Here is a 22,609-nt window from a genome sequence, read left to right on the forward strand (position 1 = left end):
GATAAAGAAGGCACATGGTGTGCTTGCCTTCGTTGGTCAAGGCATTGAGTAGAAGATTCAGGAACCCATGATGGCAGCTTTATTAGACTTTGGTCAGGCTGCATTTGGAGTATTGCATGCAGTTCTGGTCGCCCCATTACAGGAACAATGTGCAGGCTTTGAAAATGGCACAGAGGACGTCTACCTGAATAACACTTGGATTAGGGGTACTAGCTATAGGGAGAGGTTGGACAGACTTGAATTATTTACTCTGGAATGCTGCAGGTTGTGGGGAGACATGTAAAAGTATATGAGAGGCATAGATAGGGTAGACAGTCAGAATTATTTTTCTGGGATGAAACAATCAAACATGATAGGGCACAGCTTTAAGGTGAGTGGGGAAAAGTTTTGTTCCACACAGAAGATGGCGAGTGCTTTGGACCCATTGCCGGGGTTGGTGGTTGAGGCAGATATGATAGTAGTGTTTAAAAGACTTAAATAGGCATATGGATATGCAGGGAATGGAGGGATATGGATTATGTGAATGAAGATAAGTGTTGGCATTATGTTCAACGTAGACATTGTGGACTGAAGGGTCTGTTCCTATGCTACGTTCGAAATCAAAAAAAACTATAGACTTGGTCTGCTTTGTCTATCTTTCAATGACAACCCCTTCTATCCCAAACAATCTGGTGAATCTTTTTTACATTCCCTCTTAGTGCAGTCTCATCCTATATAAAACTAATATGATGATTTAATGTCTATGTTCAAGACTTTAAGGAATTGCACAGTGGTGCAGTGATATTGCTGCTGCCTCACAGCATCAGTGACCTGGGTTCGATCCTGGCTACGGGTGCTGTCAGTGCAGAGTTTGTATGTTCTCCCCGTGAACGCGTGGGTTTTCTCTGGGTTCCAGTTTCCTCCCACATTCCAAAGATGTGCAAGTTTGTAGGTTAACTAATTGGCTTCTGTAAATTGCCCCTGAGGTGTAGGATGTGATTGTAGTGCATGTTGGTTTTAAAATCAGTTTGCTACTTGGTCTGATGAGTGGCCCCTAACGCCCCTGTCCCACTTAGGAAACCTGAATGGAAACCTCTGGAGACTTTGCGCCCCACCCAAGGTTTCTGTGCGGTTCCCGGAGGTGCAGGTAGTGGAAGGTCCTACCTGCAACCTCCGGCAACCACCTTCAACTAGCATCGCAACCGGCTTCGACTAAAAAATTACCGATTTTTAAAATGGCAAACTATTTTTAGTCGCGCCCGTTTTGAATTTTTTAAAATAATCGCCGGAACATAGAAGAAACGGAAACCACTTTCGACCATTAGGGAGACTGACAAAAACCTCCGGGAACCGCACGGAAACCTTGGGTGGGGCGCAAAGTCTCCAGAGGTTTCCGTTCAGGTTTCCTAAGTGGGACAGGGGGCCGGGGGGATCGAAACCCAAAACGTTAACACTCTAATCCCACCTCAGACCCTGCCTGACCCACTGAGTTCCTCCAGCACTTTGTGGTACCTGCTGCCTGGAACTGCTTTCTCCACACCTAGATGGGCTGATCTTCCACACCAGAGACTGTCCTGTGTAACAGTCTGGGCCACGGTCAGCAAACCGGCCTCTGACAGCTTTCTCCTGTCATGGGTTTTTGAACTAGTTTAGGAAACCTTTGATTTTTAAGAAGCATCCAAATCGATCTCCATTTTTAACATTAGATGGTTTAAAAAAAAAATCCTAATTTACAAATAATTTTTTTTAAAAAAAAAAAAACTGTTGTTTTTCAAACATTGTCAACCATTTGTTTTATTTCCCCTGTGGGGCTGCCCTTGTATACCTGTCCCCCTTCCTCAGCTCATCAGTGCTCCGCTGTAGGGAGAGTCTGTGGGTGGAGTGGGTGAAGTGTGACATTGATCTTCTGCATGCCTTGGACTTCCATGTCTCAAAGTCTGAGGTGCTGAAGCCTGAACCACTGACACCAAGTGTTTCCCTGCGAAACCGCTCTCTGGCCGTCACCTCAATGTGTCCTGGTGATTATGTGTTAATAAAGCACAGGGATCTTGCCTTCTCCCCAACCATATGCACTTTATTTTTTCTTTATTCCTTCACGGAAACCCATCCATGGACCAGATGGCTGTGTAGGGAATTTAGAGGCTACCGCATGGTCAGAATTGCTCACAAATTGAAAGGAAGCCATTATCAATTGTTGCTGCCCTCCTTCCTTTATTTACACATTAATGGCAGCAAGGTGGCACAGCGGTAGACTTGCTGCCTTACACTGCCAGAGACCCAGGTTCAATCCTGACTACTGGTGCTGGATGGATGGAATTTGTACGTTCTCCCTGTGACCCCGTGGGTTTTCTCTGGGTGCTCCGGTTTCTTCCCACTCCTCCAAAGATTTGCTGGTCAATTGGCTTTGGTAAAAATGATAAAATTGTCCCTTGTGTGCAGGAGTGTTAGTATACGGGGTAGCCGCTCAGCAGCGCGGACTTGGTGGGCTGCAGGGCCCGTTTCCACGCTGTGTGTCTAAAGTCTAAATCAGGCCAGAACACACTAACAGTTCTATGCTGAACTGAGACATTTAATAGATGATGCAGAAAGAAATCTTTTCACTGTACCTTTGTACACATTACAATAAACTAAACTAAACTGTTAGTGTATTTCAATTGTTTTGCAAATGGGATTGATGCATGACATACTTGCAAGGCCTTGCCATTTGGGATTAGGATAACTTGTGCATAAAACAGTCAGTAATGGATCAGGAAAAGGCAAGGCCATATTTACCACACGGGTCAGTTATCAGTGCAGACAGCTCACTGCTTGCAGTACATTCTAGCCCATCAAGAAAGCACTGCTCAAATGCAGCAACTGGATAAGAACTCAAACTGCTGCTGGGCATCAGTTCATGTTTTGCCCGAGTGGTTTAGCAAAAAATTAAGACAGGAAAGTGCTCTTTAACCAACAGCATGAAAATAACATCAATACTTCCAGAACTTTATTTGAGACAACAGGGCACTTTATTTGATAAAGCAAAGCTTAGGTATGGAGTGTGTCAAATGCAGTACTGGTACATATTTTATAAAGTTGCCTCACTTAAACAAAAGTACATTTCATCTACATGAATGACTAACAGACAAAATATTGTGCATTATATTGTAAGCTGCCAAAAGAATTTAAAATACACAGTTGAGCCACGGAAGGAAATATTTGTCTAAACATATTTGTACGTGTTCCCCCCTCCCCCACCCCACCCAAACCCCCCCACCCAATTGGGACTTGTTTCTCGTAGTCTTATTACTAATGGAAAATATAGCATCCTACAGAAAATTTGAAATGAAAGTGACCGGCACAATGATTATGGAATTTTCTTTTAAATACATAAAATATATAACTGTACATTTACATTACAGTGTCAACATCACTATACCCAGAATAACAAAACCATGTTAAATTATTACATACCCACATGGATGATATTACCTTTGGCCACTGAAGATGCTGATACTCGCTAGAATCCTAGTACAATCTAGGTAATTGCAACCTACTGTGAAGCATGTTTTAAAAAAGAAATTGCAAGTCAAAACATCACTGACCCATTTTTAATAGGAAAGGCATTCTGGCACTCCTTTGCTTGCGAAAATTCCCAATTTCTGGGGATGGCACAGCTGCTAGTGAAATCTATACCAACATTACAGCGTTTTTAATGATTTGCAGGTACCTCAATTAAAGGCACACTTGTTGCACAGTGTCTTTTTTTTTAAGATAGTAAGCACATTTTACTGAAAAAGCACAGTCTTCATGATTAATGAGATGGTGGAAGTAGTAGAGAAGATTAATTCACAGATGCAGACTGAAAGGTTTTGGGCAACAGTTTATTACATATCCATTTAATGCATCCCCTCCTTTCCTCACCTGTTGTTGCAAAAGCTTAGAAAGGCAACCATGACATGCAAAATATTACTATTGTGTTTTGACAGGCCTATATGAAAGAAAATAATAAATATCTGGAGCATTTCATATTTATTTTTGGGTGTGGAACACGTGTAAGAATAGATATTGAATAATATCTTTAGGCATTAATAATAAGATAGAATAAGATCATTGTAACAATAGGCTTTATCCAAATACATTTTATTATAAACCCTATTTAAAGAGGAAACTGCTCACTAGGCAACACAAGTTAGTTGCAACTCCCAGAATAAGAGCGCTTTAAAATCCTAGACTTGGTGCATTGTGATATTAACTTACATCAATCAATATGATGAGTAGCCTGAAGTATTGCTAATGTTAGTTTAAAATATTAATCCCACTTTTACAATTACAACTGCAATGTATCAGTTGTGTACAAAGTGGCGCTTGTGACTTTATATTCTTCATTTTACACATTGTTTCAAAATGAGAAATTAGAAATGCAGTAAATTGTTGCCCCAAACCATGCTAAATAAAAATAAGGCAGATCTCAACAATTAAAGCACATCTTTTCTGTACTGTGTGACAACCCAGTTAATATTTCAGAGGGTCACAGTGGTTTTTTATTGAATTTTGCCCGTAAGAATTATAATTTTTAAACACGTATATAGTACAAGCTGCCAAAAAAATGTGGGGATTGAAGCCAAATTTATTTCTACATTATTTTACAGTACATTGTAAGTTTTGTTATGACATGATTCCTTTGAAGAAACGATAAACCATGAAGCCACCTAGAGGAGTGCCAGTGTGCACAACAGAAGTGTAACATTAGCAAGTTAAACAAATACTGCTCTCCTTCTTTCAGTTCAAGTGATAAACCGATCCACAGTTTATAATTTGATACTAGTGATTACTGTGTGTCAAATAACATGCAGTTTCTTCCCCTTCGTTAAAGTACCTCTCCCCACAACGTTCCATCACAGCTGGTCTCAGAGTGTGTATGCAGTGCACTCCAAAGATTTTTATATGTTTCCCCCACAATATCAAGTCATTAATCGGGAGAACCGTGCTGGGATATTCAGGAAGCAGGTAAAGCTATTTTCCAACAGTCATCATAATTAGAAAATGTAAACAAGGGAATGCTTTCGTCAAGACAAATGCTGTAGATGCCACTTCATTTAGCTCCTTTCATTCAAATGTCATTATCACCCCTCCTGTTCGTGCACATGTTAGGTTATGTCAAAATACTGGTGATAAATTCCACAAAGCGCTTCGAGTACTGCTCTGGATTCACAGTGGATATTTCTGCACCAGCCTGGAAAATGAATTATATGTTATTATCATTTTCTATATAACAACTTTCACATATATTGATTTTTAACAAACTTTTCCAATAGATGACTTTGAATAAAAGCTTCTTTTAAAAAACTCCTTATTTCTTTGTGATGGAGGAATGATAAGAAACAGCTGGGCAACTGAACCATCCTACCACAACTAGAGAGCAGTCCTGAACTACCATCTAACGCATTAGAGACCCTCGGATTAACATTGATCGGACTTTACTGGCTTTATCTTGCACTAAACATTATTCCCTTTATCATATATCGGTACACTGCGAATGGTACAACTGGTACAACACATGGTTCAATTGTAACCATGTATTGTCTTTCCACTGACTGGTTAGCACACAACAAAAGCTTTTCACTGTAGCTCTGTGCAGGTGACAATAGACTAAAAACTAAACAAAAAAGTGGGAATAATGTGTGGGCCAATTATAGCTATTCATTTCTTCCTGATGACTGTGCCCGAGGTCAGTGTTGCGGAGGTCAAACAGTAAACACGTTACCTACTAGCTATTAATTTCAAATTGTGGAAGGTAAGAAAGCTGTTTGTACACAAACCTCTCATCAAACTGAGGAATAACAGTAATGACTACTGGAAAAATTAATTTGCCCATTACAGCGATGGCCTCAGCTTAGATCCCATAAATCCCATAAATCCAGCTGTGCTTTGGAATTGTATTAATATCTGACCTACAACAAGCCCATAACAAGCTCTAACTGTAAATGACAATTGCATCTTTTGCTGATGGTTTTGCTTGAATGTTAAATATTGAGCAGGTCTTCACGCATAATCACAATGGCCCAAACTTTCCTGAGCGAGTCTTGCAATGAAGATGCTTATCCTTCATTCACCCAATACCTATCTTCATTGGATCTGGAAAGTCTGATTCACCTGCCCAGATGGTCCAGGATCAAAGCTAAGAGGCTCTGGGTAGTGGCAGAGCATTGAAATGTGATGATGCTGGTGAGCTGGAACATACCTCACCTACGACACCCATCTGAAACCTTTGATAGACAGTATACCCCCACCTTGTGTTTAGTGCATTTGTCAAAGCTGTCAGAGACATTCAGAAACATTGAAAAAAAAATTGAAATAAATAACAATATATATATATACTTAACTAAAGCACTACAAATTGCTTCTACATCAACCTTAAAAATATTTAAAGACCATTGCCTTTTGTAAGAAGCAAGTTCCAAAGATTCATGACACGTAGAGAAAATATTTCGTAGAGCTGTATAAAATCACGGGGACCATAGATAGGGTGAATGCACAGAGTCTTTCTCTGGTTGGAGAATCAAAAACTGAAGGGAATAGGTTCAAGGTGAAAGGAGAAAGATTTAATAGGAATGTAGAGGACAAATGTTCACACTGAGGATGATGGATATATGGAATGAGCTGCCAGAGGAAGTAGTTGAGGCACATACAAAATGCTTTGGAACACCTGGGCAGATAGGAGAGGTGTAGAGGGAATGGCAAATGGGAGTCAGGCAAATAGGAGTCACACAGATGAGAATGTTGGCTGGGCGAAGGGCTTGTTTCCCTGCTGTATTGACTATGATTGAAAACAATGATGCCTAGCTTTATATTCTTCCACTAAAGGAAAAAAACCTCTCCACATCACCATGCTAAATGTCCTCTGGATCTAATATGTTTGAATCAAAGTCCCCTCTCAGGTTTCTACAGTCCAGCATGTTCAACCTGTTCTCATAAAATATCCTGCCCATTATAGGTACAAGAAAAAGTGAATTATCTGAACTGCTTGCAACACATCAATATCTATTCAGAAAGAGATCAATACTGTACACAGTAGTCTAGTCTTGCATTCGGTCCATCAAGCCCTGCTGGATCTCCCAGTTGCCATCCATTTTAACTCCTCATCCTATTCCCATACTGACCCTTTCTGTCCTCTGCCTGAGTGAGGCCACATCCAAACGAGAGGATCAACAACTCATATACCACTTGGGTAGCTTAGAGCTCAATGGCCTGAACATTAAATTCTCCAATTTTAGGTAACTACATAACCCTCCCCCTTTCTCTCCTTCCTCCAAATAACCAACCACATCCCCCGCGGGTCTTTTGAACTTGCATTTATTTCTCCCCTCTCTCTCCCCTTCCACCTACATTCCTTCCTTTAGCTTCAAAATGTGCAACTCTTCAATCCTTTTATCACACACCATTTGTCTTTTCATCTCTGGTCTTTGTCCAACCAGATATAACAATAACCATATAACCATATAACAATTACTGCACGGAAACAGGCCATCTCGGCCCTACAAGTCCGTGCCAAACAACTTTTTACCCTTAGTCCCACCTGCCTGCACTCATACCATAACCCTCCATTCCCTTCTCATCCATATGCCTATCCAATTTATTTTTAAATGATACCAACGAACCTGCCGCCACCACTTCCACTGGAAGCTCATTCCACACCGCTACCACTCTCTGAATAAAGAAGTTCCCCCTCATGTTACCCCTAAACTTCTGTCCCTTAATTCTGAAGTCATGTCCTCTTGTTTGAATCTTCCCTATTCTCAAAGGGAAAAGCTTGTCCACATCAACTCTGTCTATCCCTCTCATCATTTTAAAGACCTCTATCAAGTCCCCCCTTAACCTTCTGCGCTCCAGAGAATAAAGACCTAACTTATTCAACCTTTCTCTGCCCATCAAATAACCCTCTTCACCTCCGCCCACCTATTATCTGCCAGGCTTTGTCCTGTACTTCCTCTATTCCAGCTTTCTTTCCCCACCTCCACTCTACAATAAGCCTGAAGAAGGCTCCTGACCCGAACATATCCACGTTCTCCTGAGATGCTGCCTGACCTGCTGAGCTACTCAAGCACTCTCTATCTTCCACAGTACATAGAAACATAGAAATTAGGTGCAGGAGTAGGCCATTCGGCCCTTCGAGCCTGCACCGCCATTCAATATGATCATGGCTGATCATCCAATTCAGTATCCCGTCCCTGCCTTCTCTCCATACCCTCTGATCCCTTTAGCCACAAGGGCCACATCTAACTCCCTCTTAAATATAGCCAATGAACTGGCCTCGACTACCCTCTGTGGCACGGAGTTCCAGAGATTCACCACTCTCTGTGTGAAAAAAGTTCTTCTCATCTCGGTTTTAAAGGATTTCCCCCTTATCCTTAAGTACTCCAGATATGGTTTCACCAAAGCTGCAGATAGTCATAGAATTGCACCACACAAATAAAATGGCCCCTTTGACCAATCACTGGCATGCTAACCTTTTTACCCAGCTACACATTTGCTCACACTAGTTCATGGTCTCTACCGTGCCTATATAAGTTTAAATCAAAACAATTATATTATTTCCACATAAATACTTTTTTTTTTTAAATTGTTACCTTATCTTTACCCTTTTTCCCCCCTGTAGTGTTACAAATTACTACCATTAACTATCAATTCAAATGAATTGTGGTCCCTGCAACATACCCAAGCAGTGAACGACCTAAGAACAGATTTTGGTCTCCTAATCTGAGGAAATACATTGTTGCCATAGAGGGGGTACAGAGAAGGTTAACCAGACTGATTCCTGGGATGTCAGGACTTTCATATGAAGAAAGACTGGATAGACTCGGCTTGTACTCGCTAGAATTTAGAAGATTGAGGGGGGATCTTATAGAAACTCACAAAATTCTTAAGCGGTTGGACAGGATAGATGCAGGAAGATTGTTCCCGATGTTGGGGAAGTCCAGAACAAGGGGTCACAGTTTAAGGATAAGGGAGAAATCTTGTAAGACTGAGATGAGAAAAATATTTTTCATACAGAGAGTGGTGAATCTCTGGAATTCTCTGCCACAGAAGGTAGTTGAGGCCTGTTCATTGGCTATATTTAAGAGGGAGTTAGATGTGGCCCTTGTGGCTAAAGTGATCAGGGGGTATGGAGAGAAGGCAGGTACAGGATACTGGGTTGGATGATCAGCCATGATTACATTGAATGGCGGTGCAGGCTCGAAGGGCCGAATGGCCTACTCCTGCACCTATTTTCTATGTTTCTATGTCTATGTTTCTATTTCCATTTCTAACCGGCAATTCCACAGTGAACTACTGTGACATTGTGGTAAAAATCCAGGTCTAACATTTTTTATTTCCATCTGAACAGACCAATGGGATAAACGATGGGAGAGCTTCCAAAAATATCACACTTGTTCAGTACGGACTAAGGAGCACTACAGCAGGTTATGTGTGAGCTGGACATTATTATTTCATGTTTTAGGGTTGTTTTAGGATTCAACAGCAGTATTATCTAAATGGTGGCCGACTAGGAAAAGGGGAGATGCAGCGAGACCTGGGTGTCATGGTACACCAATCATTGAAAGTAGGCATGCAGGTGCAGCAGGCAGTGAAGAAAGCGAATGGTATGTTAGCTTTCATAGCAAAAGGATTTGAGTATAAGAGCAGGGAGGTTCTACTGCAGTTGTGCAGGGTCTTGGTGAGACCACACCTGGAGTATTGCGTACAGTTTTGGTCTCCAAATCTGAGGAAGGACATTATTGCCATAGAGGGAGTACAGAGAAGGTTCACCAGACTGATGCCTGGGATGTCAGGACGGTCTTATGAAGAAAGACTGGATAGACTTGGTTTATACTCTCTAGAATTTAGGAGATTGAGAGGGGATCTTATAGAAACTTACAAAATTCTTAAGGGGTTGGACAGGCTAGATGCAGGAAGATTGCTCCCGATGTTGGGGAAGTCCAGGACAAGGGGTCACAGCTTAAGGATAAGGGGGAAATCCTTTAAAACCGAGATGAGGAGAACTTTTTTCACACAGAGAGTGGTGAATCTCTGGAACTCCCTGCCACAGAGGGTAGTCGAGGCCAGTTCATTGGCTATATTTAAGAGGGAGTTAGATGTGGCCCTTGTGGCTAAGGGGATCAGGGGTATGGAGAGAAGGCAGGTACGGGATACTGAGTTGGATGATCAGCCATGATCATATTGAATGGCGGTGCAGGCTCGAAGGGCGAATGGCCTACTCCTGCACCTAATTTCTATGTTTCTATGTGCAGACATTTAGAATTCCTCAAGGAACAAAGCTGCCTTCAACCTAAAGTTATGTGCCCACTAAAAATAAACAATTAAGACTCTTTTATGTTGCGCTTCTTAAACCTCAAAGCATGTGAGGTTTGAAAAGAGGAATTACTTACTCCATGTTTGACGGTTTTGGCAGCATGTGCTGCTTTCTTCTTTGCATCATAATGTGTCAGAATGTCAATAATTCCCAAGAAGTATACCTCCTTCCTCTGGGAGTCTGGGAAATAAATGTATAATTGGTGAACAAGATGTAATTATAACTGACAAAGATGCATTATAAAGTTGGACAAATGTTACATAAAGTCATTATTACTGGTAACTGCTTGGACAGGACAGATCGCAGTGGGAACATCAGTTAAATGGCAACTGAAGCACAAGCTTCCTCCTAACAAACTTTGCAATATTTTAAAAAATTGTAGAATGCTTATTGTATTGGTGAATCTATGACCTTCCTTTCTGACCGAGCCTTTTTTGCATCCCATAAATCCCATAAGAACACCGGGTTTTGAACTGGATGCTAATCTACAGACAAATCAGTGGAAAGGCACCAGGTGTCAATGGATGTGCAAACTGCTGAGGAAAATGGGGTGAGGGGAGAAACTGAAGCAGTCTGATAACAGCTAGCCCAATGATCAAGCTATTAAGAATAACACTTTACATAAATATCCTCCAGCTATTTATTTTTATGATATTTATAACATCCCATTTCTGTGCAGAAATAATCTTGAAATTACTTACTTAAATTATAGAATTTGAAAAATATTTTGAATATTTAGGTTTATTTTTAAATCATCACGGCACAAATATAGTTTCTGTTTGTAAAAATAAAACAAACCACACTGGTGATTCTCAGCAAAAAGGAGCTAATTGTGTTTTTGTTATTTATCTGTATTTGACAGAAGGAAATGAAAATGCATCCTGCCTATTTTCTCATAATTTTAGATTGCCAAATTTGTATATTACTATTCGCGCCATTTCTTTTTTAAATTAAAAAAAAAATAATCTTTTTATTAGAGGCAGGTACATATCATATTAAAAACATTTCATGTATATCATTCCTACATTACTAATGTTATCGATTGATGTTAACTCTGCTTCTAGTATTTTTTTTATTGTAGTATGCCATTTCTATGTTGATTTAGGGGAAAGATGAGCTTGTGAACAAGTTAGTTGAATCCAGCACAGAAGCTATCAGCATTTGGATAGGAGATATAGAAAAAAGGAAGTGCAGATGCTGGTTTGCAAAAGAAGACACAAAGTGCTGGAGTAACGCTGTAGGCAGCTTCTCTGGCGAACATGGATATCTATACCGACCCGAACCCTATCCTTGTTCCCCAGAGATGCTGCCTGACCCACCGAGGTACTCTAGCTCTGTCTGTGTCAGCATTTGGATAGGCAGGGACTGATTAGGGATAATCACTTTGTGTGTGGGAAATCATCTCACAAATCTGATTAAAGTTTTTTTTGAGGAGGTTACCAAGAGAATTGATGAGGGTAGGACAGTGGGCATTGTCTTTATTGACTTAGCAAGGCCTTTGACGGGGCCCCACAAGGCCTTTGACAATGTTCCACATGGTAGATCGCATGGAATCCAAGGTAAACTATCGAATTTAGTTTCGCTTATTACTGTCACGTGTACTGAGGCACAATGAAAAGTTTTTTCATTTAGTATCCAGTCAGCGGAAAGAATATACATGATTACAATGAAGCCACGCACAGTATATAGAAACACAATAAAGAGAATACTGTTCAGTGCAAGATAAATTCCAGTGAAGTTAAAACAGAAGACACTGTCCCTGAATCTGGAGGTGTGCGTTTTCTTGATGGTACCTGATGCTAGAGGGGATAGGAGGGAGTGACCGGGGTGAGATTCGTCCTTGATTGTGCTGGTCACCTCGCCGAGACAGCGTGATGTGTAGGTGAACTCAAAACTAAGTTCAAAATTGGCTTGGAGGAAGAAATCTAAAAGGTAGTTGTGGAGGATCGTTTTACTGATTGGAGGCCTGGGACCAGTGGAGTGACTGCCGCCGAGTCTGCGCAGCGCCCCCTGCTGTTTGTTACATACATTCATGATTTGGATGACAACGTACATGGACAACATTTTTCATAAATTTGCACATTTGAAATAAATCAAATGCCAGGAGTATTTGTTATTTTGTTTCTATGTTAATGCAAATTTGTCCACATCAGGTATCAGATGCAGAGTGAAAATGCCCTATACCGCACAGTACACAACTTGATCCACTCCTTGTCTTCTCCCATAATTGCTAACCCATCATTACGTCCTCTGTAATGCTCCAGTTTCCAATTTATATGGATGATTGTATATTTTAGGTTGGAACACTATTACTTTGAATCGAGGATCTCCGGTTGACTATAATTTCAATGAATTACTTTCCTCTGTGCCAGAATTATGGGCTTAGTGTAGAAACATAGAAACGTAGAAAATAGGTGCAGGAGTAGGCCATTCGGCCCTTCGAGCCTGCACCGCCATTCAATATGATCATGGCTGATCATCCAACTCAGTATCCTGTACCTGCCTTCTCTCCATACCCCCTGATCCCTTTAGCCACCAAGGCCACATCTAACTCCCTCTTAAATATAGTCAATGAACTGCTCTCAACTACCTTCTGTGGCAGAGAATTCCACAGATTCACCACTCTCTGTGTGAAAAATGTTTTTCTCATCTCGGTCCTAAAAGACTTCCCCCTTATCCGTAAGCTGTGACCCCTTGTTCTGGACTTCCCCAACATCGGGAACAATCTTCCTGCATCTAGCCTGTCCAACCCCTTAAGAATTTTGTAAGTTTCTATAAGATCCCCTCTCAATTTTCTATATTCTAGCGAGTACAAGCCGAGTCTATCCAGTCTTTCTTCATATGAAAGCTGCCATCCCAGGAATTAGTCTGGTGAACCTTCTCTCAGGGGCAGATCTACTATGAAACAGATGAAGCTTAAGCTTCAGGGCCCCTAGTCCCGGAGGGGCCCCAGAAGCATATTCTTCCTATTTAAATCCGGCAGCCTCTCCGGGCGGGGGTGCTGGGCTCGGGCTTGACGTTTGCGTGTGCCCCTCCTCTCCCAGCGGCTCTCTCGGGAAATGCGCCTGCACCACTCTACGCGCTCGGCCCTCGCCCCCCCTGGTTGAAGCCGTTCCGCTCATGTGAGGTGCCGCCAACGGCCGGGAGGACTATAAATAGCAGGAGAGGCGGCGATTAGTCGAGGCACGGATTAGGTGTGAGGTGGGAGGTTTAGTTAAGTTGAGGTGGGGTTAAGGTGTGAGGTGAGGTGCAAGGTTTTGTGAGGTACGGTTTAGTCGAGGTGAGGTTTAGGTGTGAGAAGTTTGGTAGTGAGGTATCGTCGAGGCAAAGGGTTTAGTGAGGCGAGGGGATTAGTCGAGGTGTGTAGGTGAGGGGAAGTGAGCGTAGTTGAGGTGAGGAGAAGTGGATGTCTGAGCTCAGGAAGGGAGACCCAGGTGCTGCTGAAGGAGACGAGACCACTGCCTTCTGCGACAGAGAATTCCACAATTCACAACTCTGGGTGAAAAAGTGTTTTCTCATCTCAGTGCAAGGCAAAGAGACATTTCAAGTAACATAGTTTTTATAAAGATTTTTTTTAGTTGTATGAGGCCATTTATTGTAACATATAAGATTATTAAGGGTTTAGACACGCTAGAGGCAGGAAACATGTTTCCAATGCTGGGAGAATCCAGAACCAGGGGCCACAGTTTAAGAATAAGGGGTAAGCCATTTAGAACGGAGATGAGGAAATACCCTTTCATACAGAGAGTTGTGAGTAGACATTAGACAATAGGTGCAGGAGGAGGCCATTCGGCCCTTCAAGCCAGCACCGCCATTCAATGTGATCATGGCTGATCATCAATAATCAGTAACCCGTTCCTGCCTTCTCCCCAAATCCCCTGACTCCGTTATCTTCAAGAGTGGATTGGCAGTGGAGGCCAATTCTCTGGAGGCTTTCAAGAGAGAGAGATAGATAGAGATCTTAAATATAGCAGAGTCAAGGGATATGGAGAGAAGGCAGGAATGGGGTACCGATTGTGGATGATCATAGAAATGTCTATTGTCCATTTCATGAAATATATATCTTTTGGGGTTTATTTTACTGCTTATGTGTTAGAAAAATTCTAAGCTTCTGTTATGTAAACTACCAACAGAAAGCTTGAGAATCACTTTCAATTTATTGAAAATGCACGTGCTTCCTAAACTCCTGCAACCTGAACCCCCACCGGGGGGCGCTGCCCCTGGACCCCGCCGGGGGCCTAGCCAGCGTGTCGTGGAACAACCCCATTGAAGAGGATAACAGTGGTTATCCAGACCTCGTTGCTGGTTGTGAAGAGGCCCCCATAACAGTTCAAGCTTCAGGGCCCCAAAGATGTAGGCCCGCCACTGGCCTCACTCTGCCAATGGAGAAGGGCCAGGGCAGAAAGGTCAGTATGGACATAGGAAGGGGAGCTAGAATGGTTAGAGACATTTGATACATCGCCTGCGGTTGCAGGGGAAAGTTGCATTCCTCGGTCATTAGGGAGGGTCTTGACATATCATTTCCTTCGACAAATGCTGCCTGACACACACTCCTCCAACAGTGTATTACTCGCTCCAGATTCAAGCATCTGAATCTTTAAAGTAATTAATAATTTGCATTGACCAGTTCACTGGATAATTGGCCAAGAATATTATAGCTTCATAGAGTCATACGGCATGGAAACATAGAAACATAAAATATGTGGAGTAGGCCATTCGGCCCTCCGAGCCTGCACCGCCATTCGATATGATCATGGCTGATCATCCAACTCCGTATCCTGTACCTGCTTTCTCTCCATACCCCCTGATCCCCTTAGCCACAAGGGCCACATCTAACTCCCTCTTAAATATAGCCAATGAACTGGCCTCAACTACCTTCTGTGGCAGAGAATTCCAGAGATTCATCACTCTCTGTGCAAAAAATGTTTTTCTCATCTCGGTCCTAAAAGACTTCCCCCTTATCCTTAAACTGTGACCCCTTGTTCTGGAAACGTGCCCTTCAGCTGATATCTCTCTCAACCTTTCCTATCCATGGACCTGTCCAAATGTCTTTTAAATCCTAATATAGTACCTGCCTCAACGACCTCCTCTGGCAGCTTGTTCCATATATCCAACACCCACTGTGTGTGAAAAAGTTGCCCCTATTAAATCTTTGCCTTCTTGCCTTAAACCTTTGACCTCTGTTTATTGATTCTCCAACTCTGGGTAAAAGACAGTGCATTTACCCTATCTATTGCTCCCATGGTCTTATACACCTCTATAAGATCACTCCTCAACCTCCTGCACTCCACGGTATAGCCTGCTCAACCTCTCAAAAATAGCTCAGGCCCTCAAGTCAAGGCAACATCCTCGTAAATCTTCTCAGCACTCCAAACGTGCTTTCACCATCATCTCGTACAATGGATCCTGACCTATGAAGGCCAATGTATCGAAAGCAAATATAGTTGATTAGGTTCATTTCTTTTATAGAGTAAAAGCATTATTCTGCTCACATGCTAACATCTGATGCCATTTGTCAAACTAGTGAATAGGAACAGACCTGTTGAATTGTGATATTGGATCGAATACAGAAAGGTGGATTAAAGCATTTTTATGGTTGCACGATTTCTGAGAGGTGTGTGGAATAAAAACACTAGGAGGGGGTCGATTGGGAAATACAAGTTAAAGAGGTTCTGAGAAGGGTTGATGTGGTTAGAAAGGTTAATAGGTGACACCACATGGGTTTAACAGAGGAGCAACAAAAGACAATGTTAGTGCTGGGTCAGTTGCTCTAACAAGTCAGAGAGAGGGGAAGAGAATGTGTAAAGAATACAAGATTAGTGCAAAAAAAACCAAAAACTGGTGCAGTGATCAAGGAGGATTTCACTTTCCTACGTTGACTGCACCAGAAGGTAAAAGGCAGCGAGGATGAAGAATAGTTCAAGAAGGAACTGCAGATGCTGGAAAAATCGAAGGTAGATAAAAATGCTGGAGAAACTCAGCGGGTGAGGCAGCATCTATGGAGCGAAGGAATAGGTGACGTTTCGGGTCGAGACCCCTCTTCAGACTGATGTGGGGGTGGGGGGGCGGGAAGATGAAAGGAAGAGGTGGGTGGAGGCAGTGGGCTGTGGGAGAGCTGGGAAGGGGAGGAGAAAGAGGGAGAAAGCAAGGACTACTTGAAATTAGAGAAGTCAGTGTTCATACCGCTGGGGTGTAAACTGCCCAAGCGAAATATGAGGTGCTGCTCCACCAATTTACTGTGGGACTCACTCTGGCCATGGAGGAGGCCCAGGACAGAAAGGTCGGATTCGCAATGGGAGGGGGAGTTGAAGTGTTGAGCCACCGGGAGATCAGGTTGGTTATTGCGAACTGAGCAGAGGTGTTGGGCAAAGCCTACGCTTGGTCTCACCGATGTAGAGCAGCTGACACCTAGAGCAGCAGATGCAATAGATGAGGTTGGAGGAGATGCAGGTGAACCTCTGCCGCACCTGGAAAGACTGTTTAGGTCCTTGGATGGAGTCAAGGGGGGAGATAAAGGGACAAGTGTAGCATTTCCTGCAGTTGCAAGGGAAGGTGCCTGGAGATAGGGTGGTATATAGAATGTCAGAGGAAGTGGTAGAGGCAGGTAAGATTATGACATTTAAAAGACTTAGACAGGTACATGGATAGGAAATGTTTGGAGAGGCATGGGCCAGGTGCAAGCAAGTGGGACTAGCTCGGTTAGGCAACTTGGTTGGCATTGACATGTTGGTCAGAAGGTCTACTTTCTGTGCTGTATAATTTTATGATTCTAGATATTGTTCCCATATTGTTCTGAAGAAAATCATGGGGACATCAGACTAATTATTTTAAGGTCAGGCGTAGAAAAGACACCACAGTATGATTGTTGTTGGAAAGGTCAAATAACAAAAAATCTGGGTGTAGAATATATAATAAAAAGTGGAATGTATAAGTTTCCAAAAGTATTTCAGATTTACGAACATTAAATTATTTGAAGAACGAGCAAAAGAATAAAAATTGGACAATGCAATTAATGCAGCAAATATGGAATTTCAGATGCTCGACAATAAATTGCCACACATGCCACATATCAAAGACGATCACTCAGGCAAGGTAGGCGAATAGATAGAAAAATAGCTGTAAGAATAAAAGCAAAGGACATGCAGCAGTAGGAATGTTCCAACTGGAAGAGAGAGAAAAGTGGTGTTCCACACAATTCAATACTGGAATACGGGAAAACCATATACATGTTGTAGTTATACAAAACATTATTCAGATGGCACCTGGAGTACCGTGTACAGTCACCACACTACAGGAAGGATTTGGTGGCAATAAGAGAGTACAGAAAAGATTCATCAGGATATTGCCCGGAATTGAGAGCTGTTAATATCAGGAGAGATTCTGGGTTACTTTCATCTTAACAAAGAAGACTGGGAGGTAGATGCAAAATACTGGAGTAACTCAGTGGGACGTGCAGCATCTCTGGAGAGAAGGAATGGGTGACGTTTCGGGTCAAGACCCTTGTTCAGAATGTCCTGCGGAGTTACTCCAGCATTTTGTGTCTATCTTTGATTTAAACCAGCATCTGCAGTCCTTTCCTACACAAAGACAACTGGGAGTTGACCATATAAAGAGGCGTAGATACAATAGATGGTCAGAGACTTTTTCACTAGGGCAGAGGAAAATAGAGCAAGAGAGGAGGCGTTTAAAGTACAGTTGAGAAATTTAAAGGAGATTTGAGAGGTAGGTTTTTCCCACACACAGAAGACATGGTTATCTAGATCGAGGTGCAAGAGGATGAGACAGAGGCAGAAACAATCACAATGTTTATAAGACAAATAATGAAGACACAAGGAACTCCAGATACTGTTTTACAAAAAAAAACAAAAAGTGCTGGAGTAACTCAGTGGATCAGGTAGCATTTCTGGAGGACACGGAGAGGCAGATAGGCACCATTTTGTTTTGTGCAGAAGGATCCTGACCCGAAACATTGCCTAGGCATGTCCTCCAGAGATGCTGCCTGTCCTGCTGAGTTACTTCAGCACTTGGTAGGGGTTTTTTTGGAAATAATGTTTCATAGCAAAAGGATTTGAGTATAAGAGCAGGGAGGTTCTACTGCAGTTGTACAGGGTCTTGGTGAGACCAAACCTGGAGTATTGCGTACAGTTTTGGTCTCCTAATCTGAGGAAAGACATTCTTGCCATAGAGGGAGTACAGAGATGGTTCACCAGACTGATTCCTGGGATAGCAGGACTTTCATATGAAGAAAGACTGGATAGACTCGGCTTGTACACGCTAGAATTCAGAAGATTGAGGGGGGATCTTATAGAAACTTACAAAATTCTTAAGGGGTTGGACAGGCTAGATGCAGGAAGATTGTTCCCGATGTTGGGGAAGGCCAGAACTAGGGGCCACAGTTTAAGGATAAGAGGGAAGTCTTTTAGGACCGAGATGAGAAAATCATTTTTTACACAGAGAGTGTTGAATCTGTGGAATTCTCTGCCGCAGAAGGTAGTTGAGGCCAGTTCATTGGGTATATTTAAGAGGGAGGTAGATGTGGCCCTTGTGGCTAAAGGGATCAGGGGGTATGGAGAGAAGGCAGGGATGGGATACTGAGTTGGATGATCAGCCATGATCATATCGAATGGCGGTGCAGGCTCGAAGGGCCGAATGGCCTACTCCTGCACCTACTTTCTATGTTTCTATGTTTCTATAATGGAAATAATTGGAACTGCACAAAAATATAGGAAAGCATAAAAAGCCTTGCAGAGTGGTGAACAAATTGAAAATAAAACTCAATATGCTGAAAGATTGAAAGATAATGAATTAGAGAGAAACCAAATCTGGGGAATTAGATGTATGTATCAATAAAAGTAATGATGCAAAAGGCAAAAGACATTTACATCAAAATTATAGAGTCAGTTTCTAGAAACATAGAATAACATGGTAGGAGTCCTCTTGCAATTCTATAGACCACAATTAAATCAAAGCCTGAGAAATGCATGCTACTCGGGCCTTCATCCTGCCAACAGTATGTTTTAGAACCAAATGAATTGCAGGAAACATTTACAAGACATTACCATAAATGAGAGATACAACTGTCAAGGTGAGTTAAGGTGACTGAGGCTTGTTTTCCAAGGGGAAAATGTCAATGAGAGATTTTAAACTAATTAGTAGCTCATCAAAACAGAAAAGACAAACCAGTTTCTACTTATTGGAGAGTTGATAACAAAGAAACATAATTAATTGCAAGACAGATATTAGCAGATGAAATATGAGATATAATTTAACATGAAAATTAGGATCTATTTTAGAAATCAGTATCATGACTAAATCAAGCTCAGTACATCCTGAGGAAAAGGTACATCTATTAGAATTTAAATTTGAACTTAATTGTCTTTATATAGGCAATATATATATATTTTGGTTGATTAAAATTATCTAATGTTATACTGACAGTTCTGTTCCCAATTATTGAACATATAACATTCACACATTAATACCAAGACATTTTATTGCAATCACCTGACATCTGAATTTCCCCTGAAAAGGGGGTTAATAAAGTATTTATTATGTATTATTACCATAAGTAATTTGCATCAATCAATGGGGAAATTACAATTAAAATTGCATTTACTTACTTTCATGGCTTTTTATGGCATACACATCAATAGTTGGGTCAAATTCACCCAGTGCTAACGGCCTTGAGCTGTTGAGTATGTTTCCGGGGCTGTCTGGAGGTGTTCCACAAGACCCCGTCACTTGGCCTCCTGCTCCATCACTTTCTCCTTCATCCTCTTCATCCTCAAACTCCATTTCATCCTGTTCAGCTCGTTCAACGTCATGAATACCAACCAGAAGACTGTAATCCATAATCTTCAGCTGAGCAAGAAACTAAAATAAAATTACAGAATGTGAACAATCACATATAAAAGTTCTCATAACTAGAAGGAAAAAAAGTTGGTATCAATGCAGTTTGAAGAGTAATGGCATCCAAACATTGAATTACTTATGGGTAGAGGAGTAATGCTGCCTTAGTTCCATTGTACTCTGGAAGGAAACTGACAAAGAACTGATAAGGAAAGTGTATGTCCGACCATCCGGGAATCCAACTGAATTATTCCCACTGGTTTGAAAAAACAATCATTCACCAATACCGCGTGCTGTGTCGACCTGTGCTTTGCACTCGTGTTTCATAAGTTATGTATCCACGCTTCAAAGAGTACGTTCCACGTAGTTAAGGAAGAAGCAGGCATAGTTAGAGCATTGTAGGCATGTGAGACCCCATAGATGCACCTTGAATTTTGGAGGAAGTGGGAAAAGTCATAGAAACATAGAAAATAGGTGCAGGAGGGGGCCATATATGTTTCTATGCAAGGTGTTCTGGAGGTGGTTAGGAAAAAACTGGACAAGGAGGGAAAAGATAGAACCGTGTTATGAGGAGTAATTTCAGTAATTTCAGTTCCTTGTTTCCCTATTTTCTAGTTGGTTTTGTACGTGGAAATCAGTAAACAAATTGTATTTCAGGACAAATTTGTTTTGGTGGAATTCATTGCCACAGAAGGCTGTGGAGACCACGTCAACTGATATTTTTAAGGTCGAGATTGATAGGGTCTTGATTATTACGGGTGTCAGGGGTTATGCGAAGAAGGCAGGAGAATGGGGTTGAGAGGGAAAGATAGATCAGCCACGATTGAATGGCAGAGTAGGCTTGATGAGCTGAATGGCCTAATTCTGCCCCTATAACTTATAAATCACAGGTGAAAATCATTATCATTCTGCTAAACTGTAAGTAAATGTCACTTTAACCCTGAAGTCTTACCTATTAGATAAAGAAAATATGGCTTCACTCATTGTAGTACTTAAATACTTAAATATTGCGTCTTCAGTATTTCTTAATCTTAAAAATTAAGTAAAACAAATGCCACAGAGTTTTGTATGTGATGATATGCATCAGGCATTAGAACAATAAAAAATAAGTTCTTGCATGGGCTAAGTTTTCCACAAAGTATCAATTAAGGGACCAATTGCTGTGCTTTCAATAATTGATAACCGGATAAACATAAGATGCTACATATTAACATGCTGTTATATGTTTTGCACTATCTCTGTTTAAGCATACAAAAGTCAAAATTATTTTTGTCACAAATACATTAAGGATGTATATTTCATTGCAGTTTATTTGTACATTCCAAATTGTACATTCCAAATTATCTTCTAATATGGGGCGAGGTGGGGGTTGGTGGGGTAGATGTTGTTCTCTTGAAATTTGCCTTTGAGCGCATGTCATCTTGGCAAGTGTGGTGAGAATTTGAAACGTGATAGGAAATGTCTGTATGTATTTCCACAAGCACGCTAAATTTTAGAAACACAAACCATTTATAAACACATGATCTATAATAAAAATCAAACATCTGTGCATACTTCCTGTCAGCTTTTTCATTAGAAATGCTATACTGCTTTCACTGAGGGTTAAAGATGTAATTACACCATGACAACTTTAGATAAACAGTTTCCATTTTAAACATGGATAAAGGAATTTCTAATGGAAATATTTTTTTTAAAAGCATGTACGACTTTAAAAAGGGGGCTCCCTAACATTTGCATCCTCTTGCCCAATTAATATTTGCCCTCGGTCTCTGTTTCATTTCAAGGTCGTACTCAATTATAATTCCTTGTGTGCAATGTCACAGAGGATTGACTTATACATATGCATATACACGCACAAACCCGCACCAGCAGGTCTTTTAGCATTATTTAATGAAAAGCCAGATGAGGCCTGACATAGTCCAGCTGGGCCAAATGGCCTTTTATCTTGTGATTTTTCATAACTCGTATACCAAGAACTTTATGAAACAATGTGTGTGTGTAAAATGAAAATATAATTCCTGTACAAATGTTTACAAAGCAACGCTCAGATTTTTTGGTTTTGGAGCATGCTCAGAAAATACAAAATGTTTTCAATACCAATATTGTCGCCATCATTCATAATGTAAGGTTATCATTTTCTGAAGACTTCCACTTTTGTGTTGACAAATATCAATCCGTGGAAAACATTTGGCATGCTCCACAATCTAGGATGAACCTTTCACATTGGTTCATTTAGTAAACAACCACGTATCATAATTTTTTTATTGCAGGGTTACTGAGAAAATTACATAGAGAGGATTTGTATCAAATAGCCACTATTCTGAAATGCTAATATACTTGAGGGATGTGCTTCAATGGCCAAATGATTTTAAGCTTATTGCTTACTGATGCTTTGAAGTTAACTTTGTTGTGACTAAGTCACAAAACATTGAAATGTTATTATTGCCGATG

General features: G+C 41.2%; 1 protein-coding gene across 1 annotated transcript in view; it reads right to left on the reverse strand.

The window, feature by feature from the left end:
- Positions 1 to 2,961: 2,961 nt before the first annotated feature.
- pip4k2a (phosphatidylinositol-5-phosphate 4-kinase type 2 alpha) overlaps positions 2,962 to 22,609 on the reverse strand; it is a 229,170-nt gene continuing 209,522 nt past the window's right edge. Inside the window, exons 8-10 of the mRNA XM_033015537.1 lie at positions 19,930 to 20,182; positions 10,386 to 10,489; positions 2,962 to 5,191 (exon numbers count right to left, since the gene is read on the reverse strand). Coding sequence (XP_032871428.1) covers positions 5,111 to 5,191; positions 10,386 to 10,489; positions 19,930 to 20,182 — 438 coding nt within the window. The 3' untranslated portion in view covers positions 2,962 to 5,110. The remainder of the gene's footprint in view (positions 5,192 to 10,385; positions 10,490 to 19,929; positions 20,183 to 22,609) is intronic.

Source organism: Amblyraja radiata, chromosome 2 (genome assembly GCF_010909765.2).
Source record: "Amblyraja radiata isolate CabotCenter1 chromosome 2, sAmbRad1.1.pri, whole genome shotgun sequence".
NCBI lineage: Eukaryota > Metazoa > Chordata > Chondrichthyes > Rajiformes > Rajidae > Amblyraja > Amblyraja radiata.